This window comes from Chiloscyllium plagiosum, chromosome 3 (genome assembly GCF_004010195.1).
Source record: "Chiloscyllium plagiosum isolate BGI_BamShark_2017 chromosome 3, ASM401019v2, whole genome shotgun sequence".
Taxonomy (NCBI): Eukaryota; Metazoa; Chordata; class Chondrichthyes; order Orectolobiformes; family Hemiscylliidae; genus Chiloscyllium; species Chiloscyllium plagiosum.
The window spans coordinates 101,146,610-101,168,041 of NC_057712.1; the positions used below are offsets into that span (position 1 = coordinate 101,146,610).

A 21,432-nucleotide genomic window follows, 5' to 3' on the forward strand; every position below is an offset into this window, starting at 1 on the left:
TGTACCTAGAACTCTCTGGGAAGCTAAGGAAATGATTGCTGGGCCTCTTGCCAAGATATTTATATCATCGATAGTCACAGGTGAGGTGCTGGAAGACTGGAGGTTGGCTAATATGGTGCCACTATTTCAGAAAGGTAGTAAGGACAAGCCAGGGAACTATAGACCAGTGAGCCTGACATCGGTGGTGGGCAAGTTGTTGGAAGGAATCCTGAGGGACAGGATGCACATGTATTTGGAAAGGCAAGGACTGATTAGGGATAGTCAACATGGCTTTGTACGTGGGAAATCATAGCTAAAAATGTGTTGCTGGAAAAGCGCAGCAGGCCAGGCAGCATCCAGGGAACAGGAGAATCGACGTTTCAGGCATAAGCCCTTCTTCATATGCCCGAAACGTCGATTCTCCTGTTCCCTGGATGCTGCCTGACCTGCTGCGCTTTTCCAGCAACACATTTTCAGCTCTGATCTCCATCACCTGCAGACCTCACTTTCTCCACATGGGAAATCATGTCTCACAAACTTAATTGAGTTCCTTGAAGAAGTAACAAAGAATATTGATGATGGCAGAACAGTAGACGTGATCGATATGGATTTTAGTAAGGTGTTTGACAAGGTTCCCCATGGGAGACTGATTAGCAAGGTTAGATCTCCTGGAATACAGGGAGAACTAGTCATTTGAATACAGGACTGGCTCAAAGGTAGAAGACAGAGGGTAGAGGTGGAGGGTTGTTTTTCAGACTGGAGGCCTGTGACCAGTGGAGTGCCACAAGGATCGGTGCTGGGTCCACTACTTTTCGTCATTTATATAAATGATTTGGATGTGAGCTTAAGTGGTATAGTTAGTGAGTTTGCAGACACCAAAATTAGAGGAGTAGTGGACAGTGAAGAAGGTTACCTTGGATTACAACGGGATCTTGATCAGATGAGCCAATAGGCTGAGGAGTGGCTGACAAGAGTTCAATTTAGATAAGTGCGAGGTGCTGCATTTTTGGAAAGCAAATCTTAGCAGGATTTATACACTTAATGGTAAGGTCCTGGGAAGTGTTGCTGAACAGAGAGACGTTGGAGTGCAAGTTCATAGCTCCTTGAAAATAGAGTCACAGGTAGATAGGATAACGAAGAAGGTGTTTGGTATGCTTTCCTTTATTGGTCAGAGTATTGAGTACAGGAGTTTGGAGGTCACGTTAAAGTTGAACAGGACATTGGTGAGGCCACTTTTGGAATATTGCGTGGACCTCTGGTCTCCTTCCTATCGGAAAGATGCTGTGAAACTTGAAAGAGTTCATAAAAGATTTACAAGGATGTTGCCAGGTTTGGAGGATTTGATCTATAGGCAGAGGTTGAATAGGCTGGGGCTGTTTTCCCTGGAGCGTTGAAGGCTGAGGGATGACCTTATAAAGGTTTATAAAATTGTGAGGAGCATAACCAGGGTAAATAGACAAAGTCTGGGGTGGGAGAGTCCAGAACTAGAGGGTGAGGAGGGGAAAGATATAAATGAGACCTAAGGGGCAACATTTTCATGCAGAGGGTGGTGTGTGTGTGGAATGGGTTACCAGAGGAAGTGGTGGAGGCTAATACAATTGCAATATTTAAAGGCATCTGGATGGATATATGAATGGGAAGTGTTTGGAGTAATATGGACTGGGTGCTGGCAGGTGGGACTAGTTTGGGTTGGGATATCTGTTCATCATGGATGAGTTGGACTGAAGGGTCTGTTTCCATGCTGTACGTCTCTATAACTCTATAAGTAACCAAGTTTCCCTGAACAGTTCTAGAACATTCCCATTAAGCACCTCATTAATCCGTGCAAAAGGCACAAATAGATTTTTAAAATTCACTTGTGGGAAATGGGTGTCGCTGGATGGGCAGCATTTATTGCATATCCCTTTTTTTTTCCGGAATTTGTCTCCTAGTTTATCGAATGTTGGGATTAGCAGCACTGTATCCAACAGCAACATGCATGTTGTTAAGGATCCCTTCACATTAATATTATGTTTGTAGATATCAGGCTTTTATCATGAGCCAATCAAGTGACAAGTGCTGATTTTCCTTGAATTGTTGTAATCATTGATGGTACTGGTGTTGAATCAGAAATTCTAGGACTCTCAGCAGAGCAATGGTGAAGGTTAAATGTGCAGCCATTGAGCTGTATGGGTATTGCTGGTCGCAGACTTGGCAATTGAAATCAGTAAGGGAGTGCTATATCTTCTTTGATGTAAATCACATCCGACGTTATGCCTAGTTTATTGGGTGTGATTGCCTTGGTAGGCTATAATTTGTTTCCTGCTTTTGCCTGTTCTGTATCTTCTTATCTTGAACACTAATCGGGCAGGCTGAAGAGTCTGGTTCATCTCCAGTAGTGAGTAATGAAGTGGGTGAGGCTTCACTGTGTCTGAACATGCATGCTGCTGAACTACTGACTCGCTGCAAATACCAAGAGAAGTGGATCCAGTTCTCAATTCATAGATACATAGAATTGGGAGCACAAACAGGCCTTCTGTCCATTTGAATCTGCTTCACCATTCAACATAATCAGGACAGACTATTCAAAATCTTGTTCTTGCTTTCTCTCATACCTTTTGATACCTTTATTCCGAAGAACTGAGGGTGGCACTGCTGCCTCACAGCACCAGGGACCCAGGGTTGATTCCAGCCTTGGGTGACTGTGTGGAGTTTGCACATTCTCCCCATATCTGTGTGGGTTTCCTTTAGATGCTGCAGTTTCCTCTCTCAATCCAAAGATGTGCAATTTAGATGGATTGGCCATACTGCAACACGGTTGCACAGTGGTTAGCACTGCTGCTTCACAGCGCCTGAGATCCGCGTTCAATTCCCGCCTCAGGCGACTGACTGTGTGGAGTTTGCATGTTCTCCCCGTGTCTGCGTGGGTTTCCTCCGGGTGCTCCGGTTTCCTCCCACAGTCCAAAGAATTGGCCACGCTAAATTGCCCGTAGTGTTAGGTAAGGGGTAAATGTAGGGGCATGGTGGGTTGCGCTTCGGCGGGTCGGTGTGGACTTGTTGGGCCGAAGGGCCTGTTTCCACACTGTAATGTAATCTATTCTAATCAACTTGCCAACAGCATCCAGAGTTATGTAGGCTATATGGGTTAGGTATGGTAAATGTGGAGTTATGGGGTTATAATGGAGGGGGAGGGGTCTGATGCTCTTCAGAGAGTCTGTGCAGACCCTCAGAGTGGCTTCTATTTGTACTATAGAGATTCTATGAACTAAATCTTGGAATAATCCAGTACAGAAGAGACCCTTTGGCCCATTTTACTCTGTACCACCAAAACTAAACCACATCCTAAACCTCAACCTGAGCTACAAACCTTCACAAACCTTGCACTAAACTACATCTTTGTTAGTTCCACCTTACAGCCCACAGACGTTTTGATGTTTCAGATGCTCATCCAAATACGTTTTCAAGGTTATGAGGTTATCTGCCTTACCTAACCTCCCAGGTGTAGTGGACAGTGAAGAAGGTTACCTCGAATTACAACGGGATCTTGATCAGATGAGCCAATGGGCTGAGGAGTGGCTGACAGAGTTTAATTTAGATAAATGCGAGGTGCTGCATCTTGGGAAAGCAAATCTTAGCAGGACTTATACACTTAATGGCAAGGTCCTGGGGAGTGTTCCTGAACAGAGAGACGTTGGAGTGCAAGTTCGTAGCTCCTTGAAAATAGAGTCACAGGTATATTGAATAGTGAAGAAGGTGTTTGGTATGCTTTTCTTTATTGGTCAGAGTATTGAGTACAGGAGTTGGGAGGTCATGTTGCAGTTGAACAGGACATTGGTTAGGCCACTTTTGGAATATTGTGTGCAATTCTGGTCTCCTTCCTATCGGAAAGATGTTGTGAAACTTGAAAGGGTTCAGAAAAGATTTACAAGCTTGTTGCCAGGTTTGGAGGATTTGAGCTTTAGGGAGAGGCTGACAGGCTTGGGCTGTTTTCCCTGGAGCATTGAAGGCTGAGGGGTGACCTTATAGAGGTTTATAAAATCATGAGAGGCACGACTAGGGTAAGGAAGTGTTTGGAGGGATATGGACTGGGTGCTGGCAAGTGGGACTAGTTTGGGTTGGGATATCTGTTCATCATGGACGAGTAGGACTGAAGGGTCTGTTTCCATGCTGTACGTCTCTATGACTCTATAAGCAACCAAGTTTCCCTGAACAGTTCTAGAACAATCCCATTAAGCACCTCATCAATCTATGCAAAAGGCACAAGTAGATTTTTAAAATTCACTTGTGGGAAATGAGTGTCGCTGGCTGGGCAGCATTTATTGCATATCCCTTTTTTTCTGGAATTTGCCTCCTAGTTTATCGAATGTTGGGATTAGCAGCACTGTATCCAACAGCAACATGCATGTTGTTAAGGATTCCTTCACATTAATATCATGTTTGTAGATATCAGGCTTTTATCATGAGCCAGTCAAGTGACAAGTGCTGATTTTCCTTGAATTGTTGCAATCACTGATGGTACTGGTGTTGAATCAGAAATTCTAGGACTCTCAGCAGAGCAATGGTGAAGGTTAAATGTGCAGCCATTGAGCTGTATGGGTATTGCTGGTCGCAGACTTGGCGATTGAAATCAGTAAGTGTGTGCTATATCTTCTTTGATGTAAATCACATCCGACGTTATGCCCAGTTTATTGGGTGTGATTGCCTTGGTAGGCTATAATTTGTTTCCTGCTTTTGTCTGTTCTGTATCTTCTTATCTTGAACACTAATCGGGCAGGCTGAAGAGTCTGGTTCATCTCCAGTAGTGAGTAATGAAGTGGGTGAGGCTTCACTGTGTCTGAACATGTATGCTGCTGAACTACTGACTTGCTGCAAATACCAAGGGAAGGGGATCCAGTTCTCAATTCATAGATACATAGAATTGGGAGCACAAACAGGCCTTCTGGCCCTTTGAGTCTGCTTCACCATTCAATATGATAAGGACAGACTATTCAATTCAACAACCTGCTCTTGCTTTCTCTCATACCTTTTGATACCTTTATTCCTAAGAACTGAGGGTGGCACTGCTGCCTCACAGCACCAGGGACCCAGGGTTGATTCCAGCCTTGGGTGACTTTGTGGAGTTTGCATATTCTCCCCATGTCTGTGTGGGTTTCCTCTAGGTGCTGCAGTTTTCTCTCTCAATCCAAAAATGTGCAATTTAGATGGATTGGCAATACCAACCTGCCCACAGCGTCCAGAGTTATGTAGGCTATGTGGGTTAGGTATGGTGAATGTGAGGTTATGGGATTAGAATTCGGGGGTGGGGGTGTGTCAGATGCTCTTCAGAGAGTCTGTGCAGACCCTCAGAGTGGCTTCTATTTGCACTATAGAGATTCAAGAACTATATCTTGGAATAATACAGTACATTGGCCCATTTTAATCTGTACCACCAAAACTACACCACATCTCCTCTCATCCCACTTTCCAGCCCACAGCCTTATATTATGATGTTTCAGATGCGGATCCAAATACCTTTTAAAGGTTATGAGGTTATCTGCCTTACCTAACCTCCTAGATGGTGCATTCCAAAACCCCACCACCCTCCTAGTTTAAAACTGTTTCCCTCAATTCCCCTATGAACTTCCAACTTGAAATTGTGGCCCCTTATTATTGACCCTTCAACTAAGGGTAACAGTTGCTTTCTAACCACCTATCTATGCCCCACATAATCTTATACACCAGAATCGAGTCCTCCTGCAGATGATGTGGTGTCAGAGATAGGAGACACCCGAGGACAAGGGAGTGCATACCTCAGTAGGGGGTACAGCCTTAAAAGAGAGGGGCTAATGGAGGAGGCAGCTCTATGTTTCTCATGTGAGCAGGTGAGCCATCTGGGCAACCACGAGCCCTCCCTGCCTCAACCTTGTTGCCAACCTCCTTGTACCATCTGAAAAATGATACATGATGATTAGTTGGTCACTTATGGGTCTCAGGCATGCATTTGGATGCATTACTTTAGGTAAATTATAGTGCTGCCAAGGGCACATGTCTGGATAGATGGTGAAAGTGTCCCTGACAGAATTTGAGAGTTCCCTTACCATCAAGCCTCCCACAGGGGATTCTTAAATTCTTCCATGCTGTCCAATAACAGGTCTGAGAATCAATCTCTCCTCTCCTTTTGAGTGTTTGCAGGTACTTAAAAAAAATTGGTTCCATTCGCTTAAGAGTTGATAGTTGAATATTGCAGTGCATGCTACTAGTAACGTAGGTGTTAGTAGTTGAACGGGCAATTTGATATATTTGGTGTTGATTGAAATGCCTTGTCCTGAATTCTTCTGGCAGTTTGTGATGGAAGGCCTATGCCTGAAACGTTGACTCTCTGCTTCTTGGATGCTGGCTGACCTGCTGTACTTTTCCAGCGCCATACTTTTCAACTCTGACTGCTCAGCATCTACAGTCCTCACTTTCTCTCAGTCACTGTTATTAATGATGTGGTATGGCTCATGCATGCAACCAGCCAGCTCTATCTGTGATGCTGGTAATATCAGGAGTACAGTCAGTACCTTAATGTACCCAAAACTTCCTGAAGGCTGCAAGCATAGTGCAATAGGTTCTAGAAGGAATGACTGAAAGAGGGAATCACTGGGCACTAAGGTTCTCTCATGCTGTGCTAGAGGGCTTGGTGCAGGCAGTTACATTGAGAAGAGTGACCTTTTCACTCCAAGTGATCCTTTCCCTGGCAAGAAACAGGAAGCAGCGCAAACAATTTTTCAAGAAACTTTGTGAAGCGATTACAACAGATGTCAGTCAGAAGGTCTGCCACAAGAATATGGCTACAATGTAAGGAATCTTTCCATTCTTATCTAGAACTGTTAAAGTAAGAACAATGAATTTTTGTTTCAGCTGTCGGCCAGTTGATGATGCACTGTCAAAAGTGCTTCCTATTGAGCAAGACACTAAGGGCACATTTGTCCTGCCCCACAATTGGATGGTGAAGATCTTTTGCTTGATGCACTAGACAGCCTGCAAGAGAGTTTGTATGCCATGCCACATAGCAAGTGAGAGTCCAGCTACAACGTTTTTAAAGCTTTGTGCTGGTTATGATGTTGTTTAACATTGTCAATTCCATCAGCACCATGATGAAGCCAGGTGTGAAGGATCTTCATGGTCGCTTTGGTAGTTTCATGATAGAACAAACTGAAGCCATGCAAATTCAGTCTATTGCCAACTTGGCTTTGAGGCCAATTTTGAAATAGGCTTCCAGATTGTGGCATCACACTTGCACCTTCTTTTAGAGCAGAACTGGAAGAATGTTGAAGTGTTACCCATGGAAGAAGCCATTCTCACAGAGAAAGAAAGCACTCTTGCCCCCACCCTCTGTCATGTAAGGGCTTTAGGAACCTAAGCAATCTTGAAATGATGTCATGGAGTTGCTCACTAGGTATAAATAGCATTGTGTGGGTGGAGTTAAGAAAACATGCAGAGATGCATATGGAGAATACCAACTAGCATTAGATAGTAGATTTTATGGAATTATCCTTCAATTATCCTTCAGTGGGTGGCACGGTGGCAAGTGGTTAGCACTGCTGTCTCACAGCGCCTGAGACCCAGGTTCAATTCCCACCTCAGGCGACTAACTGTGTGGAGTTTGCACGTTCTCCCCGTGTCTGCGTGGGTTTCCTCCGCGTGCTCCGGTTTCCTCCCACAGTCCAAAGATGTGCAGGTCAGGTGAATTGGCCATGCTAAATTGCCCGTAGTGTTAGGTATGTAAGGGGTAAATGTATGGATGGGTTGCGCTTCGGCGGGTCGGTGTGGACTTGTTGGGCCGAATGGCCTGTTTCCACACTGTAATGTAATCTAATCTAAATGCAACAGTCAAATTAAAGCCAGGCATATTGTTGAATATCATATCTTGTCGTAATTCATTTTATTATGTAATAAAGAATATTATAAAGAAGCCCAAACCTGAAGACAGTTCTTGACCTTGTCTTTTCCTTGACCAGTCTGACTTTAACACAAACTCATGGTTATGGTCATTAAATCACATAATAAAAGACTCTACGTCAGTTACTTTGCTTGTGCCCTTGCAGGTTCCATTCAGCCAGTTGTGCTCTACACACCTACCTTTTATCTGGACACGAGGTTTTCCAAAATGGTCAAATGTTAGTTTGTGTGCTTACATCGAGAGTATTTTCATTATTCAACTATAGTTTACAATTTTCTCAGTGCAGCCAAATCTCTGGGTTAAATAAAATAGAATTTCTCTTCTCACCCTTGAACCAAAGCCATGGTGACATTTTGGGAAATACTCCACATGTGAATGCTCTTTCAAGCTGTAGTTATGGAGTGGTGTGAAACTAATACATGGCAAAGTCATTTGTGAGAAAAGCCCACCTAATAAGTTAATTGTGTATGTCATTATTACCCGTAATCTAGTTCAGACGAAAAGTAACATAGTCTCTTAATACTTAGTTTGACCTTGCTCTTACTGTCTGCAGGGTCACAGATCAAAACTATCAATGCTTAAATGCAAAGATGTTGCAAAGACATTTGGTTTGGAAAGAAGAAATTCCTGCATTGCTATATAGCTGTTGATCTTCCCAGATTTGACCTAGGCTGCTTGCTTCCAGTGGACTAATGGGAGCGTCATATGCCATTTCTGATCTGGGAGCACCCATTGTTCACATTTTCCACACCCCAACACAGTCATATTCAACTTGAAATATGAACACTGTGTTTCTCTCTCTATACATGCTATCAGGCCTGCCCAGTATTTAATTTTTATTCCTGATTTAATGCTGCTTGATAAATTTGCACTCCTCCTCCCACCCGAACATCTGACTCATTTATGAGTAGTAGCAAAAAAAGCCTTGAATATTGTACATAGCAATATGTTTATTTCAACAATAAATTACACACTGTGCCAGTAGTTTCATAATCACATATTAGCTTGTCTGTATGACATTATTGTAATGTGAAGACAATGGAAAGTATACACAAAATCCAAACTCTTGCATTCAAAATCTGTAACAACTATATAAATACATCCATAGGACACTTGAGCAGACAGACAGGCATTGTTTTAAACCTTACTAAATGCAATAATAAGTTTTCAGTAACCTAATTTAAGCTGAATTATGATTAGTTACACAGGACCTTCAGTGAAATAATTAAATGCAGTTTGCAACATCAGCATTTTTACTTTCACTAAAATAAATTTAAATTCAACAGGTTCATCTCCTTCAGGTTTTTTTTCATCTTTTGTTTTTGATTTACAATACAAATGGAAGAACTCTAGCTTTAAAATAGTAAGTGGATGTGCACAGATTAGCCAAACAATTCCTGAGGGGACACATCGAAGTTCTGCCCATTTATGCACTCATTCCATTAGTGCTAAATTACACTTAGATATCCTACCAACTTCAATAGCATATGCTCAATGTAAAAGTGGGCAGAATTATGTGTAAATCAACATTAACAATGGAGACTAAAGGAAATAACCAAACCCACATCTTATAGTCTCTCTTTGTAAATATTATGTTTTAAGTCATAGTCATCATACATGCTTATTAGGCTTCATCATATTTAAAAACTGCAAATGGAGAGGTTTTTCAAAGTTTCAATTTTACTGATATTGGTACCATGAGAATACATTGAAAGACACAGAAACAGATATCAAAACAGGGTATAGATGATTTTTTTTTCAAAGGAATGAATGAGAATTATAACAAAATGTAAGTTCCTCCTGCACTTTCCACTTCGGTCATAATTTGATGAGATCAATCCTCAGTCCATATCTTACCAGCTTTGGAGCTTTACCCAGCAACCATAACAGGAACTATAACAAATGATAACTTCAACAGATTCTAAAACCACTGGGACCTGCTTTTACTGATCACCCTGGCTCATGACTCAAGACCAGGATTACAGGATCTAGTTTTATTACAAGGTAGAGTCACAGCTATTTCTTCATCACAAAAGCACTGCTTGTTTCAATGTGTAACCTTTAAAGATAGCTGGTTCACTGTGGATGACTGACAAGGTGAGTATAGGTGATTTTAAAATATCTAAGTGATGAAGTTGCACAATATCTTTGTATAATGTGAACAGACATTAATATAAATAATGTGAATGTTTGTTCTTAAAGGACCACTAAAAGGATTGAAAAAATTAAAAATACTAACTGGAAGTTGTAAACTTTAAAAACTCAGTTGATCAAATACTCTGTAAAATAACATCTAATTCTGAAGGAAGGTCATATAATTCATAGATATCATGAAAAATGTGCAAGTTCTGGACATCAACCCTCACTTACAATTCTAACTTGTTGTATTCCCCAAGTGATTTATCCATGCCTTAGTGGTACACAAACCATTTTGTTCCCACAGAAAATGTATTCACTTCTTGTTCCCTTTATCCTTAAAATCTTGATTCCATTACTGGAACAAATATTTATTTTGTTTCTTTGAAGAGAGTCAGCAGTCTGTGTAAGCCACAGGAGAATATAGCTAGCCTGAAATGGCTGTACACAATTTATTTTGCTTGCACTTCTTTTCATTCTTTTATCTGTATGCCATACCTCTATGAATAATTCACCTTTCAGACATATTGTACTTGATGTAAAATACAAAATAAGGAAATTAGTACAGTGCAAATAATACAGAAAATTTTTGAGTGACAATTTAACCATGCCAAACTGATATTGAGTTCCCTTAGCATCAACAAACATTGTGGAAAGCCAAACAGTTCACAATAAAGCAATTTTCTAAGATGTCTACTGGAAAACTAACTACCAGGTTATCTGACAATTTTCAAGCATTTAGTCTGAAAATCATAGAAGGAAGCAATCAATTTCCTTTTAGATTTTAGAAGCACCCCTGTACTGATACCCACTGTGTTGGTTGCCTGATTAGGAGTTAAAGCTTTGTACTGCATTAACTCCATTCTAATCACCTCAGTATCAAATGTGTTTTCTCATGTTAGAACTACCCCATTGTTGTAATAAGACTTTCTTGACTTACGGCTGAAATAGCAGTAAATTTAGTCTTCAGTGCAAAGCACTCCTAGAGGGTGAACATTGATCAGGGATTTTTTGTTTGTCTGCCGCTAATTTCTTTAAAGAACTGCATAAATTCTGAAAAATGGATAAATATATTTTTCTGCATTCCGCAGATCTTCTATGTTAGAATCACTGACAAGCAGGTGAAAAGTATTCCCTCAGTTATCTCCAATGTTTGAATATCCCTTTTAGTGTACAGTGACACATCAGTTAAAAAGAAAGCCTAAAGCATTAATGGTAAAGGTAATTAATGTGCATTACTTCATAGTGACCTAAATTTAATGCAATGCTTTATTGTGATGTACAGCTTTCTAAATGTTTAGCATAATTTTCATGCTTTGGTAAGACCTTTGCTAGCTGTGGGGCACTTCAGTTGGTACACAAAGTCTTGATTCACCAGAATTAACAGATGTGCTGACTGCAGGGTTTTATGCCCACAGGAGTACAGGGAGACCTTCTCAAGCATTCTTCAGTCAGGTTCCCCACAATTAACGTATGTCAACGAAAGCACTGCACAGAATGTTGAACAAGCCACAAGAACGAGAGAATGGGTAGCAGAGCTGGGGATCATGTGTTATAAATTACAGGCAATATTATTTAAAATTAAAATGAATGAGACAATAGTTACATTACATACAAAGGATAATTTTTTTGAAGCTGGTCCTGGAATGCAAAAGCATACAAAGAAGCCCAAGGTTGACTCTAATTGAATCACAGTGCAGACAATGGTCCTAAAACTGCCAAAGGGGCGTAATCTCTGTCCCACCATAACTTCTGCAAAACATCTGGGTGGCATCCATTTATCAGCTAATTACTCCACTTCTCCAGGAAATTTGCTCATCCTCTGCCAAAGTTATCACAGAACACTGGCGAAGCTCGGTAAAGATTTGGGACTGACAGACCTTAGGAATTTGCAAATTCAGTTGCAGGATGCAATGGATAGTTTCTTATTGTGGACCATAAAAGCAAACTCAAAATTTTAATTGTATCTCATTCTTGTAAAGCAAGATACCTTAAAGCCACCAACAGATTGAAAGAGGTGTTAGCCAGTCTTGTCAGTTCTCATGGATGACAAGAAAATTGAAGGAGAATCATGGATTGTAGATAATATTCATGAGGCAGAATGAATTCCAAATAGGCTTCAAAATAGATGGGCAGAAATTATACAGCTGTCTTCATGGAAATTAACTATTTCCCCATTTTTGTGTTTATCAGGAAGAGACTGATGCTTAAGTTCATCAGAATAGTAATGAATGCCAATGTGACAATGATTGAGTTCAATAAAATTACATGTATTACATCTTGCCTTTCTAAAACAAAGAAGCACTTGGGAAACGAGTTTTCATTAGGAATTTAAAGTTCTAAATGGAATATTTTCCAAATTAGTGTGAATAGGTTTGACAGCAGAACAGCCAAACATGGGTTAGTAGTACTTAGAAAACCATTCACTCTGCAAGTATAGGATTTATTATATTGTTATTGATAAGGTAACTAACAGAAAGCATAGATTATCCACATTACTACTGTATTTTATAATGAGACTCATTTACCTTGTCTCCACTACATACCTTGTGCTCACACCAATGATGTTGTTGCCTCAATGCTCAGGATATGGGGATTGTGACAGAATGAAAGAATTCCTGCTAACTCCTGAAAATGTTTATTGTAAATTTAGACTTTGTGCTCTTTCTGGACTTATTTTTCTCTAACATATGACAGGAGTTGATTTGAATGGTCCAAGTGCAGCCGTGTCTGAGTGGAAATGTTTCTAGGAGGTTAGGTAATTTAGTAATAAGGCTTACAGACATCTACTTCACTTCCTCACTTTGATTAGGCATCCTTTCCTACCCTTTATGTCTATAATATTTGTGTTCCTATTTCTTAATAAATATGATTATCACTCACAAAAAAATCTAATAAGCTTATAAATTTACCACTGCAATGGAAACAAATTGCATCTCTAAAAGTACCTGCCTGCTCATCTACAATAAATATGTGTTGATCTACAATTAAAAGAATTCTGGCTAGTGCAATTGATGTTAAATTAAACGGACCTTGAAAGATATTAAGTACAAGAATAGATAGCAACTCCAAATCAATATCTTAGTTGGGAGGAAAGTTCCAACTATGCCTTTGTATCAGTCATGTGATTTAGTATCACTTCTTTGCAGCAAACATTTACTGGCATCATGCCAGAAATATTCTTAGCATGTTTTCTAATCCAGAGGCAGACACAACATGACCAAATTCTCAAAACCTTACTGCCTACAAAAATGAAATTCTTAGAAGTAGTATTGTGTTATTTTTAATATCACAATAAACAGGTTATAACCATACAACTGTTATCTATGTATCTGTTATTCCCCACCCACAGTACACAAGTGGTAAAATTAGGAGATCTTCCTTGTATCACTGTTGATGATAACTCAATATCTCTTTAACTAGAGTTAATCTCTTTAACTAGAGTTGTGTTTCCAATGTTAGCAAAGGCAGGCTAGTAAGACAGACAAAACACTGCTCAAGCAAACCAAGATACAATAAGGCAAAATGGCAATCAGCAAACAAGAACCATCCAAGTGAAAAAACATTTGACTGTTCCCAGGTCTAGGTGACATGACCAATACTACCTTCCATGTGATACATCCCGGTAAAAAAAATCAATTGTAGTAGACCGGATTATAAAGCAATGATCGGTGAACACACGAGTGGCTTTTATTGTGCTGGATCTATAAAGATTTTTGATAATGAACAGCCAAGCTTAGAGCCAGCTCCGCACGAGGCAAATGGTTCAGGTTAAAGATAGGTCTTCAGGGAACTATGGTTCAGAGTCCTATGAATAAAGAAAACAGAATGAAAGATTAAGAACAGCTTTTCTTGAAAAAAAAATTAAAAGCCAATTCCAATGGAAGCTCCGTCATCCATTCTTCTGAAATCCAAAATCCCAATGATTACACGGCAATACTTCGCATAGCATTTTATACTTGCATCTCATCACCTCGTCTTGTGAACAGAACCACATAATGCTGGCAATTTTAATGTGTTTATAAGTACAGCAGAACCTGTTTGAGCAGGACAAGTAAAACACTTCTATGTACCATTTACCTTAGGCGTGCCATGCTGTGGATTGAGTCACTTAAATTACAAGTTTCAGTGTGTCTCCAATCTGAAATATTTTAATGAAATCAATAGCAAAGCCTTATTTTCTCCCTCAAGTTGGCACTGTAAAGGAAAGAAAATGCTCGTACTCCCAAGGATTCTCACCAAGTAACTGCAAACTATACAATACGGTTTTACAAAACAAGTTTATTAGTAAAATTTTAAAAAAAGTCTGGGCCTGACTTGTGCCTGGATCACCACATATACTTTTAAACAATGCCACAGACCTGATTTTAATTTGAGGTGCGGGATCTGCCTAATGTGAGGCTTCAGCTATTCTAAGTTCTTGATCTCAAAAACACTTCCCAGAAGGAATGACCTGAAGGCTGGTGGGTAACAGAGAAGTGTGCACATCTATAAGCTGTAGTGTGTGACAATGGAGGAAACCATGCAGTCAGATAAGTGAATTAGGAAGGTGCAGGTGTCAAATGTAATTGCTGTTAGGGTAGGGACAGGCATTGATATGGGATCCAGTGAAGTACTCATTCTCCTTCTGGTCACTATGAAAAAAAAGAAGATAGTTATTGCAGTTATCTTCATGGTCATTTTCTCAGTCTGCATGTCACCAGGTTTCCCTGAGTAGGTTACGTTAAGATCTCTTCACGACAGGGGTTAAAATATATATTTAAACTTTTCTCAAGGAGTATTTCTTGGTTTTCTGGGTCTCCTTTTGCCTTGTCATGAACTCCCTCATTAGATGATGTATTTGTGTTGACATATAAAGAATTTGGACTCACACAGAATAAGAATATTAATATGAATATTAGTAGTAATAAATTAATACAGATAAAGTATTAATTTCCTAGACACCACAGTATTAGACAGAAGTCAATTGACAAAATTTAGAAACAAATAGCTTTTCAAAGCAAAAACACACCACACACATCTATACATAAAGGCTATCAGCCTAAATACGCTTTTCAAGGATTGGTGAGGTCACAGCTAATTGGTTGCATGTTTGTTTCAAAAGCAATCACTGCAGTGCTATCATTCTACATATAGTTAATGTGTGATTGTAGGCAGCAAATCATGCAGGTTAATGCCTGGCATTCTGGCAGTGATCATGATGCTTATTCTATGGTAGTGCCATGCCAACTGCATTTTAATTCACCATAGCAAAATGGAAAGATTGGCAACTTGGTACTTTGGGCTCTACTGACCACCTGGCTCATGACACAAATGCAGAACCATCCCCATTTGTGTATGATGTGCATACAATGGAGCTGTGTGACCACACATAATGTAAGAGCAAACACTGGTGTGCTTCAAATGCCTAGACCAGCATGCAGGCATCTTGGAGCATTTGATAGAGCAAAGTGTCAATGCAGGACCAAGAAGAAAAAGTGTGTGTGTTTGTGTCATCTGAAATGGAAAAAGGTACATGGATAAGGCTTTGGGGCAGGGAGGGATTAAGAAAAGGTGTATGCTTTCAAAATTGGAAGAGCACATAGAATGAAGGAAAGATGAATTGAGAGGGAGTTTATGAATCAGGTTAGGATCAGCTTTGCTCCTGAGTACTGTCAATACCATCCTAATAACTATTAGCACAATCTATCAGCAGTAGATGTGATCTATATGGACTTCAGTAAGGCGTTCGACAAGGTTCCCCATGGGAGACTGATTAGCAAGGTTAGATCTCAGGAATACAGGGAGAACTAGCCATTTGGATACAGAACTGGCTCAAAGGTAGAAGACAGAGGGTGGTGGTGGAGGGTTGTTTTCCAGACTGGAGGCCTGTGACCAGTGAGTGCCACAAAGATCGGTGCTGGGTCCTCTAGTTTTTGTCATTTACTTAAATTATTTGGAGCATAAGAGGTACAGTTAGTAAGTTTGCAGATGACACCAAAATTGGAGGTGTAGTGGACAGCGAAGAGGGTTACTACAGATTACAACAGGATCTGGGCCAGATGGGCCAATGGGCTGAGAAGTGGCAGATGGAGTTTAATTCAGATAAATGCGAGGTGCTGCATTTTGGGAAAGCAAATCTTAGCAGGACTTATACACTTATGGTAAGGTCCTAGGGAGTGTTGCTGAACAAAGAGACCTTGGAGTGCAGGTTCATAGCTCCTTGAAAGTGGAGTCGCAGGTAGATAGGATAGTGAAGAAGGCGTTTGGTATGCTTTCCTTTATTGGTCAGAGTATTGAGTGCAGGAGTTGGGAGGTCATGTTGCGGTTGTACAGGACATTGGTTAGGCCACTGTTGGAATATTGCGTGCAATTCTGGTCTCCTTCCTATCGGAAAGATGTTGTGAAACTTGAAAGGGTTCAGAAAAGATTTACAAGGATATTGCCAGGGTTGGAGGATCTAAGCTACAGGGAGAGGTTGAACAGGCTGGGGCTGTTTTCCCTGGAGCGTCGGAGGCTGAGGGGTGACCTTATAGAGGTTTACAAAATTATGAGGGGCATGGATAGGATAAATAGACAAAGTCTTTTCCCTGGGGTCAGGGAGTCCAGAACTAGAGGGCATAGGTTTAGGGTGAGAGGGGAAAGATATAAAAAAGACCTGAGGGGCAACTTTTTCATGCAGAGGGTGGTACGCTTATGGAATGAGCTGCCAGAGGATGTGGTGGAGGCTGGTACAATTGCAATATTTAAGAGGCATTTGGATTGGTATATGAATAGGAAGGGTTTGGAGGGATATGGGCCGGGTGTGGCAGGTGAGACTAGATTGGGTTGGGATATCTGGTTGGCATGGACGGGTTGGACCGAAGGGTCTGTTTCCATGCTGTACATCTCTATGACCATCAGCTCCATGGGGATTTTGATACACTGGGTTTTTCTGTCTCTTTTGTCAGCTCCTTCTGCCTCCTATTATGTGCCATCTTGTTTTGTAAGGGAGAGCAATGTGTCGGTGAAGATGGATCAATTGATTTATTTGATGGAGCTATCAGGTTTGAATAGCTGCCGGTACATGCAAACTGTTGCTATGAGCTTTGTAGCATTGTAAATTGTCTGATGGTGATTGTTAGATACAAGTATTGATAGATGGAGAATGCTAGTTTGTGAGCGATGGGAGTATAGAGAAGTCAGTAGTGTAGGAAGCTGGTACAGTTAGTAGTTTCTGGTATTCGAGGATGCATTTCCTCTCCTTGACCATTTGGGAGGTCATTAAATTTGTGCAGCAATGTATCCATTGCTTAGTGTATTACCCTGGGCACTGACCTCCATGGCTATATGCTCCTATAAAAGAGTGTGTCTGGACTCTGCCCCTCGACAACACTGCTTCTTACTTTGCACTCATTCCTCCAGCCTGAAGCGTACTCTCCACCATGCCATGACTTTTCACTGCTTCCCAAGTTAGATTCATATCCTGTACAAGTGCCAGCACCTATTCAGCCAAGTGCCCCTGCCCTTTAAGACATGCAGGTTAACTCTAAGCAGTGCAAAGAGGTTTTAGAGGTGCCAGAAAGTTCTGATTTTGGGTAAGTTAGTGCAGTCATCTTGCTGCCTGAATTACATCAAACAGGTATAGTTCCTCATGCAGGGTGATCAGTGTGCATGGTGATCAGAGCTTATCCAGTCTTCTATCCATTTCTTAGGTAATTCCATAGAGCAGCCACAAGGTGGTGTATTGGTGCAGCATTGAACTAAATTGGTATTACATATTTTTGAAGTCAGCCAAGAGCTGATGAACTCCTCAGAATATTTCCTTCTCTACAAAATCACACATATCTTTATCCCTAACGTCGATTTTGCCTGTCCTCGGATGCTGCCTGAATTGCTGTGCTCTTCCAGCACCACTGATCCAGAATCCTTTTCTGAAGCCTTGCCTATTGCATGTTGTTTTCCTGGTGGAAACAAAACATAGAGTGCAACCTTGCTTACTGCTTCAGTACCACATGGTCCACTGGTCAAATTAGAGTTATTTGCATTATTGTATCCAAAACTAAAACTAGGGTGTCTACAGTTCTGCACTGCTTTAAAGCCTACAGCATGCATCGAAACATCATATGATTGGCATAAGATCTTAAGACCATAAGAAACAGGAATGGAAGTAGGTCATTTGGCCTCTTGAGCCTGTTCTGCTATTCAATAGAAACCAAAATTCCTCATGTCCATTTTGCTGAGTTTTCCCAATGACCCTCGATTCCCCTATTGATCAAGAATGCATCTCAGTCTTAAACATACACAAGGACTCTGATCCCACAGCTCTCTGTGGCAAGATTCACAACCCTCTGTGAACAAATTCTTCCTCATCTTAAATTGATACCCATTTATTCTGAGACGATGCACTCTAATCCTAGACTTTCCCAGGAGGAGGAACATCCTGTCAGCATTTGCCCTGTCAAGCCCCTCAAGAATCCAGTATGCTTCATTGAGATAACCTCTTAATTTTCTGAACTCCATTGAGTAGAGTCCCAATCTGTTCAACCTCCATACCAGGGATCATCTTATCTAAACTGCCTCCAGTGAAATGACATCTTTTCCTAAATAAGGGAAACAAAAGTGCTTACAGTATTCCAGATGTGGTCCCACCAACACCTTGTCCAATTGCAGTAAAACTGCCTGACCCCTACACTCCAGCACCCTTGTAATAAGGGCCAAGGTTCCATTAGCCTCCCTGACCACTGGCTGCAAATGTGTGCAAAAGTACCCCCAAGTCGTTTTGCATTGCAGTTTTCTGCAGTTTTTCTCCATTTAAATAACACTCTATTGTTTTGCTCTCCCTTCCAAAATGGACAACTTTCACCCCACCCCCCTGACTGAACTCAGTTGTTGGTTCAGGCCACCCCTGTCACCGAACCTCCAGGTACCTTTCCTGTAACCAGAAAAGATGCAAAACCTCCTGGTACACCAACCCCCTCACCTCCATGCGGAGCCCCAAACAGTCCTTCCAGGTGAGACAGAGGTTCACCTGCCTCTCTTCCAATCTAGTTTACTGTTTCAGGTGCACCTGATATGGTCTCCTCTACATCGGGGAGAACATTCATAAACTTAGGCAACAATTCACTGAGCATCACAGCCGGGCCCACATGGTCCAACCAGATCTCCCAGTCACTGCCCATTTCAATTCCCCGAACCATTCCTTTCTGACATGACCATCCTTGGTCTCTTCCATTGCCAAAACTAACCACAGCTTCTATTGGAGGAACAACGCATTATCTTCTACCTGGGCACCCTAAAGCCCAGAGGAGTCAACAATTAGTTCTCGCAACTTCAAATAACCTTCCTCTCCATCACCAGACTCCCTTCCCAGGCTCTCTCCCTCCCTTCCACAGCTACCTGCCACCAACCGGATTTATTCCTCCCATTGACCAACCAGGTCATGCCTTCTATCTGCCTTCACCTATTCCCACTTCACCACCCTGACCCCACCTCCCTCCACAACCAACCCAATCCTGAAGAAGGGTTACACTCGAAACGTCGACCGGCACCTCCTGATGATGCTTGGCTTGCTGTGTTCCTCCAGCCTCCTGCCTGTCTACTCTGGATTCTAGCATCTGCAGTATTTTTGACTCTGTAAAGCACAGAGTGGCTCACAAGACCATTATCAGCATTCGATACATTGCTATGGATATGGAGTCAGATGGGTTAAAGAAAGCAGCTTTCCTTCTATGGGAAACCAGATGGGTTTCTATGGCAATCAGGTTATTTCTTGGTCACCATATGTGAGTGTAGCTTTTTCTTTCAGATATAATTCATTAATTGAACCTCTGGGCCTCCTTGGATAGCAGAGATCCTGCCCACTGAGAGCTGCCAACCTATCAGTGGACAGCAGCTACCCATCGCCAACTAGCCACTCCCCACCCAGCAGAGACCCAGGAATGTCACGGGACCCCAGAGCAAAGGAGCAGGATGGTGCTTGTAGGATAGGGTTGTCAAGGGAGGGTCAGCAGCAAGGGCGGGGTGTTGGAATCTAGTGGCATTACTTATCCTAATGCTTGGATCTGACCATCAGCAGAAGAACTAACTGACTATGAGGGTCTGTGTCCACTCCCAGAGGGTCACTGAGGCGCCCAACAGGGTGTGGTGGGCAATATACTGACATGGCAAGCCCCCTGATGGAATACCAGTAGTAATGTAATCAGACCTTTAGGTGAATCACAAGTGGCCGTTTGAGGACCAGTCTGCTCAAAAGCCTTCCGGCCTCAGATTTAATCGGAGACGCACCGAATGTCAATGGCATCTTGTTCCCAAACCTATTGCCTGATCACATGTCCATCCCCCCATGTGAGTGGTCATTCACAACAAGCTTTCTTGGACTCTTCATGTGGTTACAAAGGCCCAACAACGTCTCTTCTCCCTCAGGCAACTGAGGAAATTTGGCATGATGGCTAATACCCTTGCCAACTTTTATAGGTGCACCATTGAGACCATTCTGTCTGGATGTATCACTATCTGAAAAATGTGTTGCTGGAAAAGCGCAGCAGGTCAGGCAGCATCCAAGGAGCAGGAGAATCGACATTTCCGGCATAACCCTTCTTCAGGAATGAGGAGGGTTTGCCAAGCAGGTAAAGATAAAAGGTAGGGAGGAGGAATGGCAACTGTACCATTCAAGATCAGAGACCAGTACAGAGAGTGGTGAATACGGCCCAGACAATCACAAAGGCCAACCTCCCATCTATAGAATCCATCTACCAGGTCCGTTGTCAAGGAAAGGCCGCCAGCATTCTCAAAGATCCATCCCACCCTGGAAATGTTTTTCTACAGCCTTTACCATCGGGGAGAAGGTACAGAAGCCTGAATGCACGCACCAGTTGGTTTCAAAACAGTTTCCACCCTACCGTTGTTAGAATACTGAATGGACTCACAAATTCATAACATTCACATGTCCCTGTATTTTTGTTTTTGCTGCTGTTTACCTATTATATACTTAGTTATGCTATTTAACTCTGTGATCTGCCTGTATTGCTCGCAAGACAAAGCTTTTCACCGTGCCTCGGTACACGTGACAATAAATTCAATTCAATTCCATACAATGGGGAAATAGAAGTTCTGGGGAAAGTAGATGAGCTTTATCACAAGGACACCTCACTTACATACTGGCCTTCAGTTGTACTTTCTGTTTAGGAGATTTGAAAGTGACTCTGTGACAGCCCGAATCAGGTACAATATAATAAATTCCCCATATTCCACGTGAGCACACCACAATCATAGTACAACGACAGTAAATGCTGGAAATATTCAGCAGGTCGGGCAACATCTATGAAGACTGACAGAGTTAATATTTAGATCGGTGAGCTTTCATTATAACCCTGGGACTCGGAAGGAGTTTTGATGAAAGGTCATCCACAGGAATCATGAACTCTGCTGCACAGATACTGCCTGACCTGCTGAAT

General features: G+C 41.7%; 1 protein-coding gene across 2 annotated transcripts in view; it reads right to left on the reverse strand.

The window, feature by feature from the left end:
* Positions 1 to 8,812: 8,812 nt before the first annotated feature.
* Positions 8,813 to 21,432, reverse strand: part of LOC122548390 (SH3 domain-binding glutamic acid-rich-like protein 2) — a 94,607-nt gene continuing 81,987 nt past the window's right edge. For both annotated transcript variants that reach the window (XM_043686963.1, XM_043686964.1), the window contains exon 4: positions 8,813 to 13,826. In XM_043686963.1, coding sequence (XP_043542898.1) covers positions 13,812 to 13,826 — 15 coding nt within the window. In that variant the 3' untranslated portion in view covers positions 8,813 to 13,811. The remainder of the gene's footprint in view (positions 13,827 to 21,432) is intronic.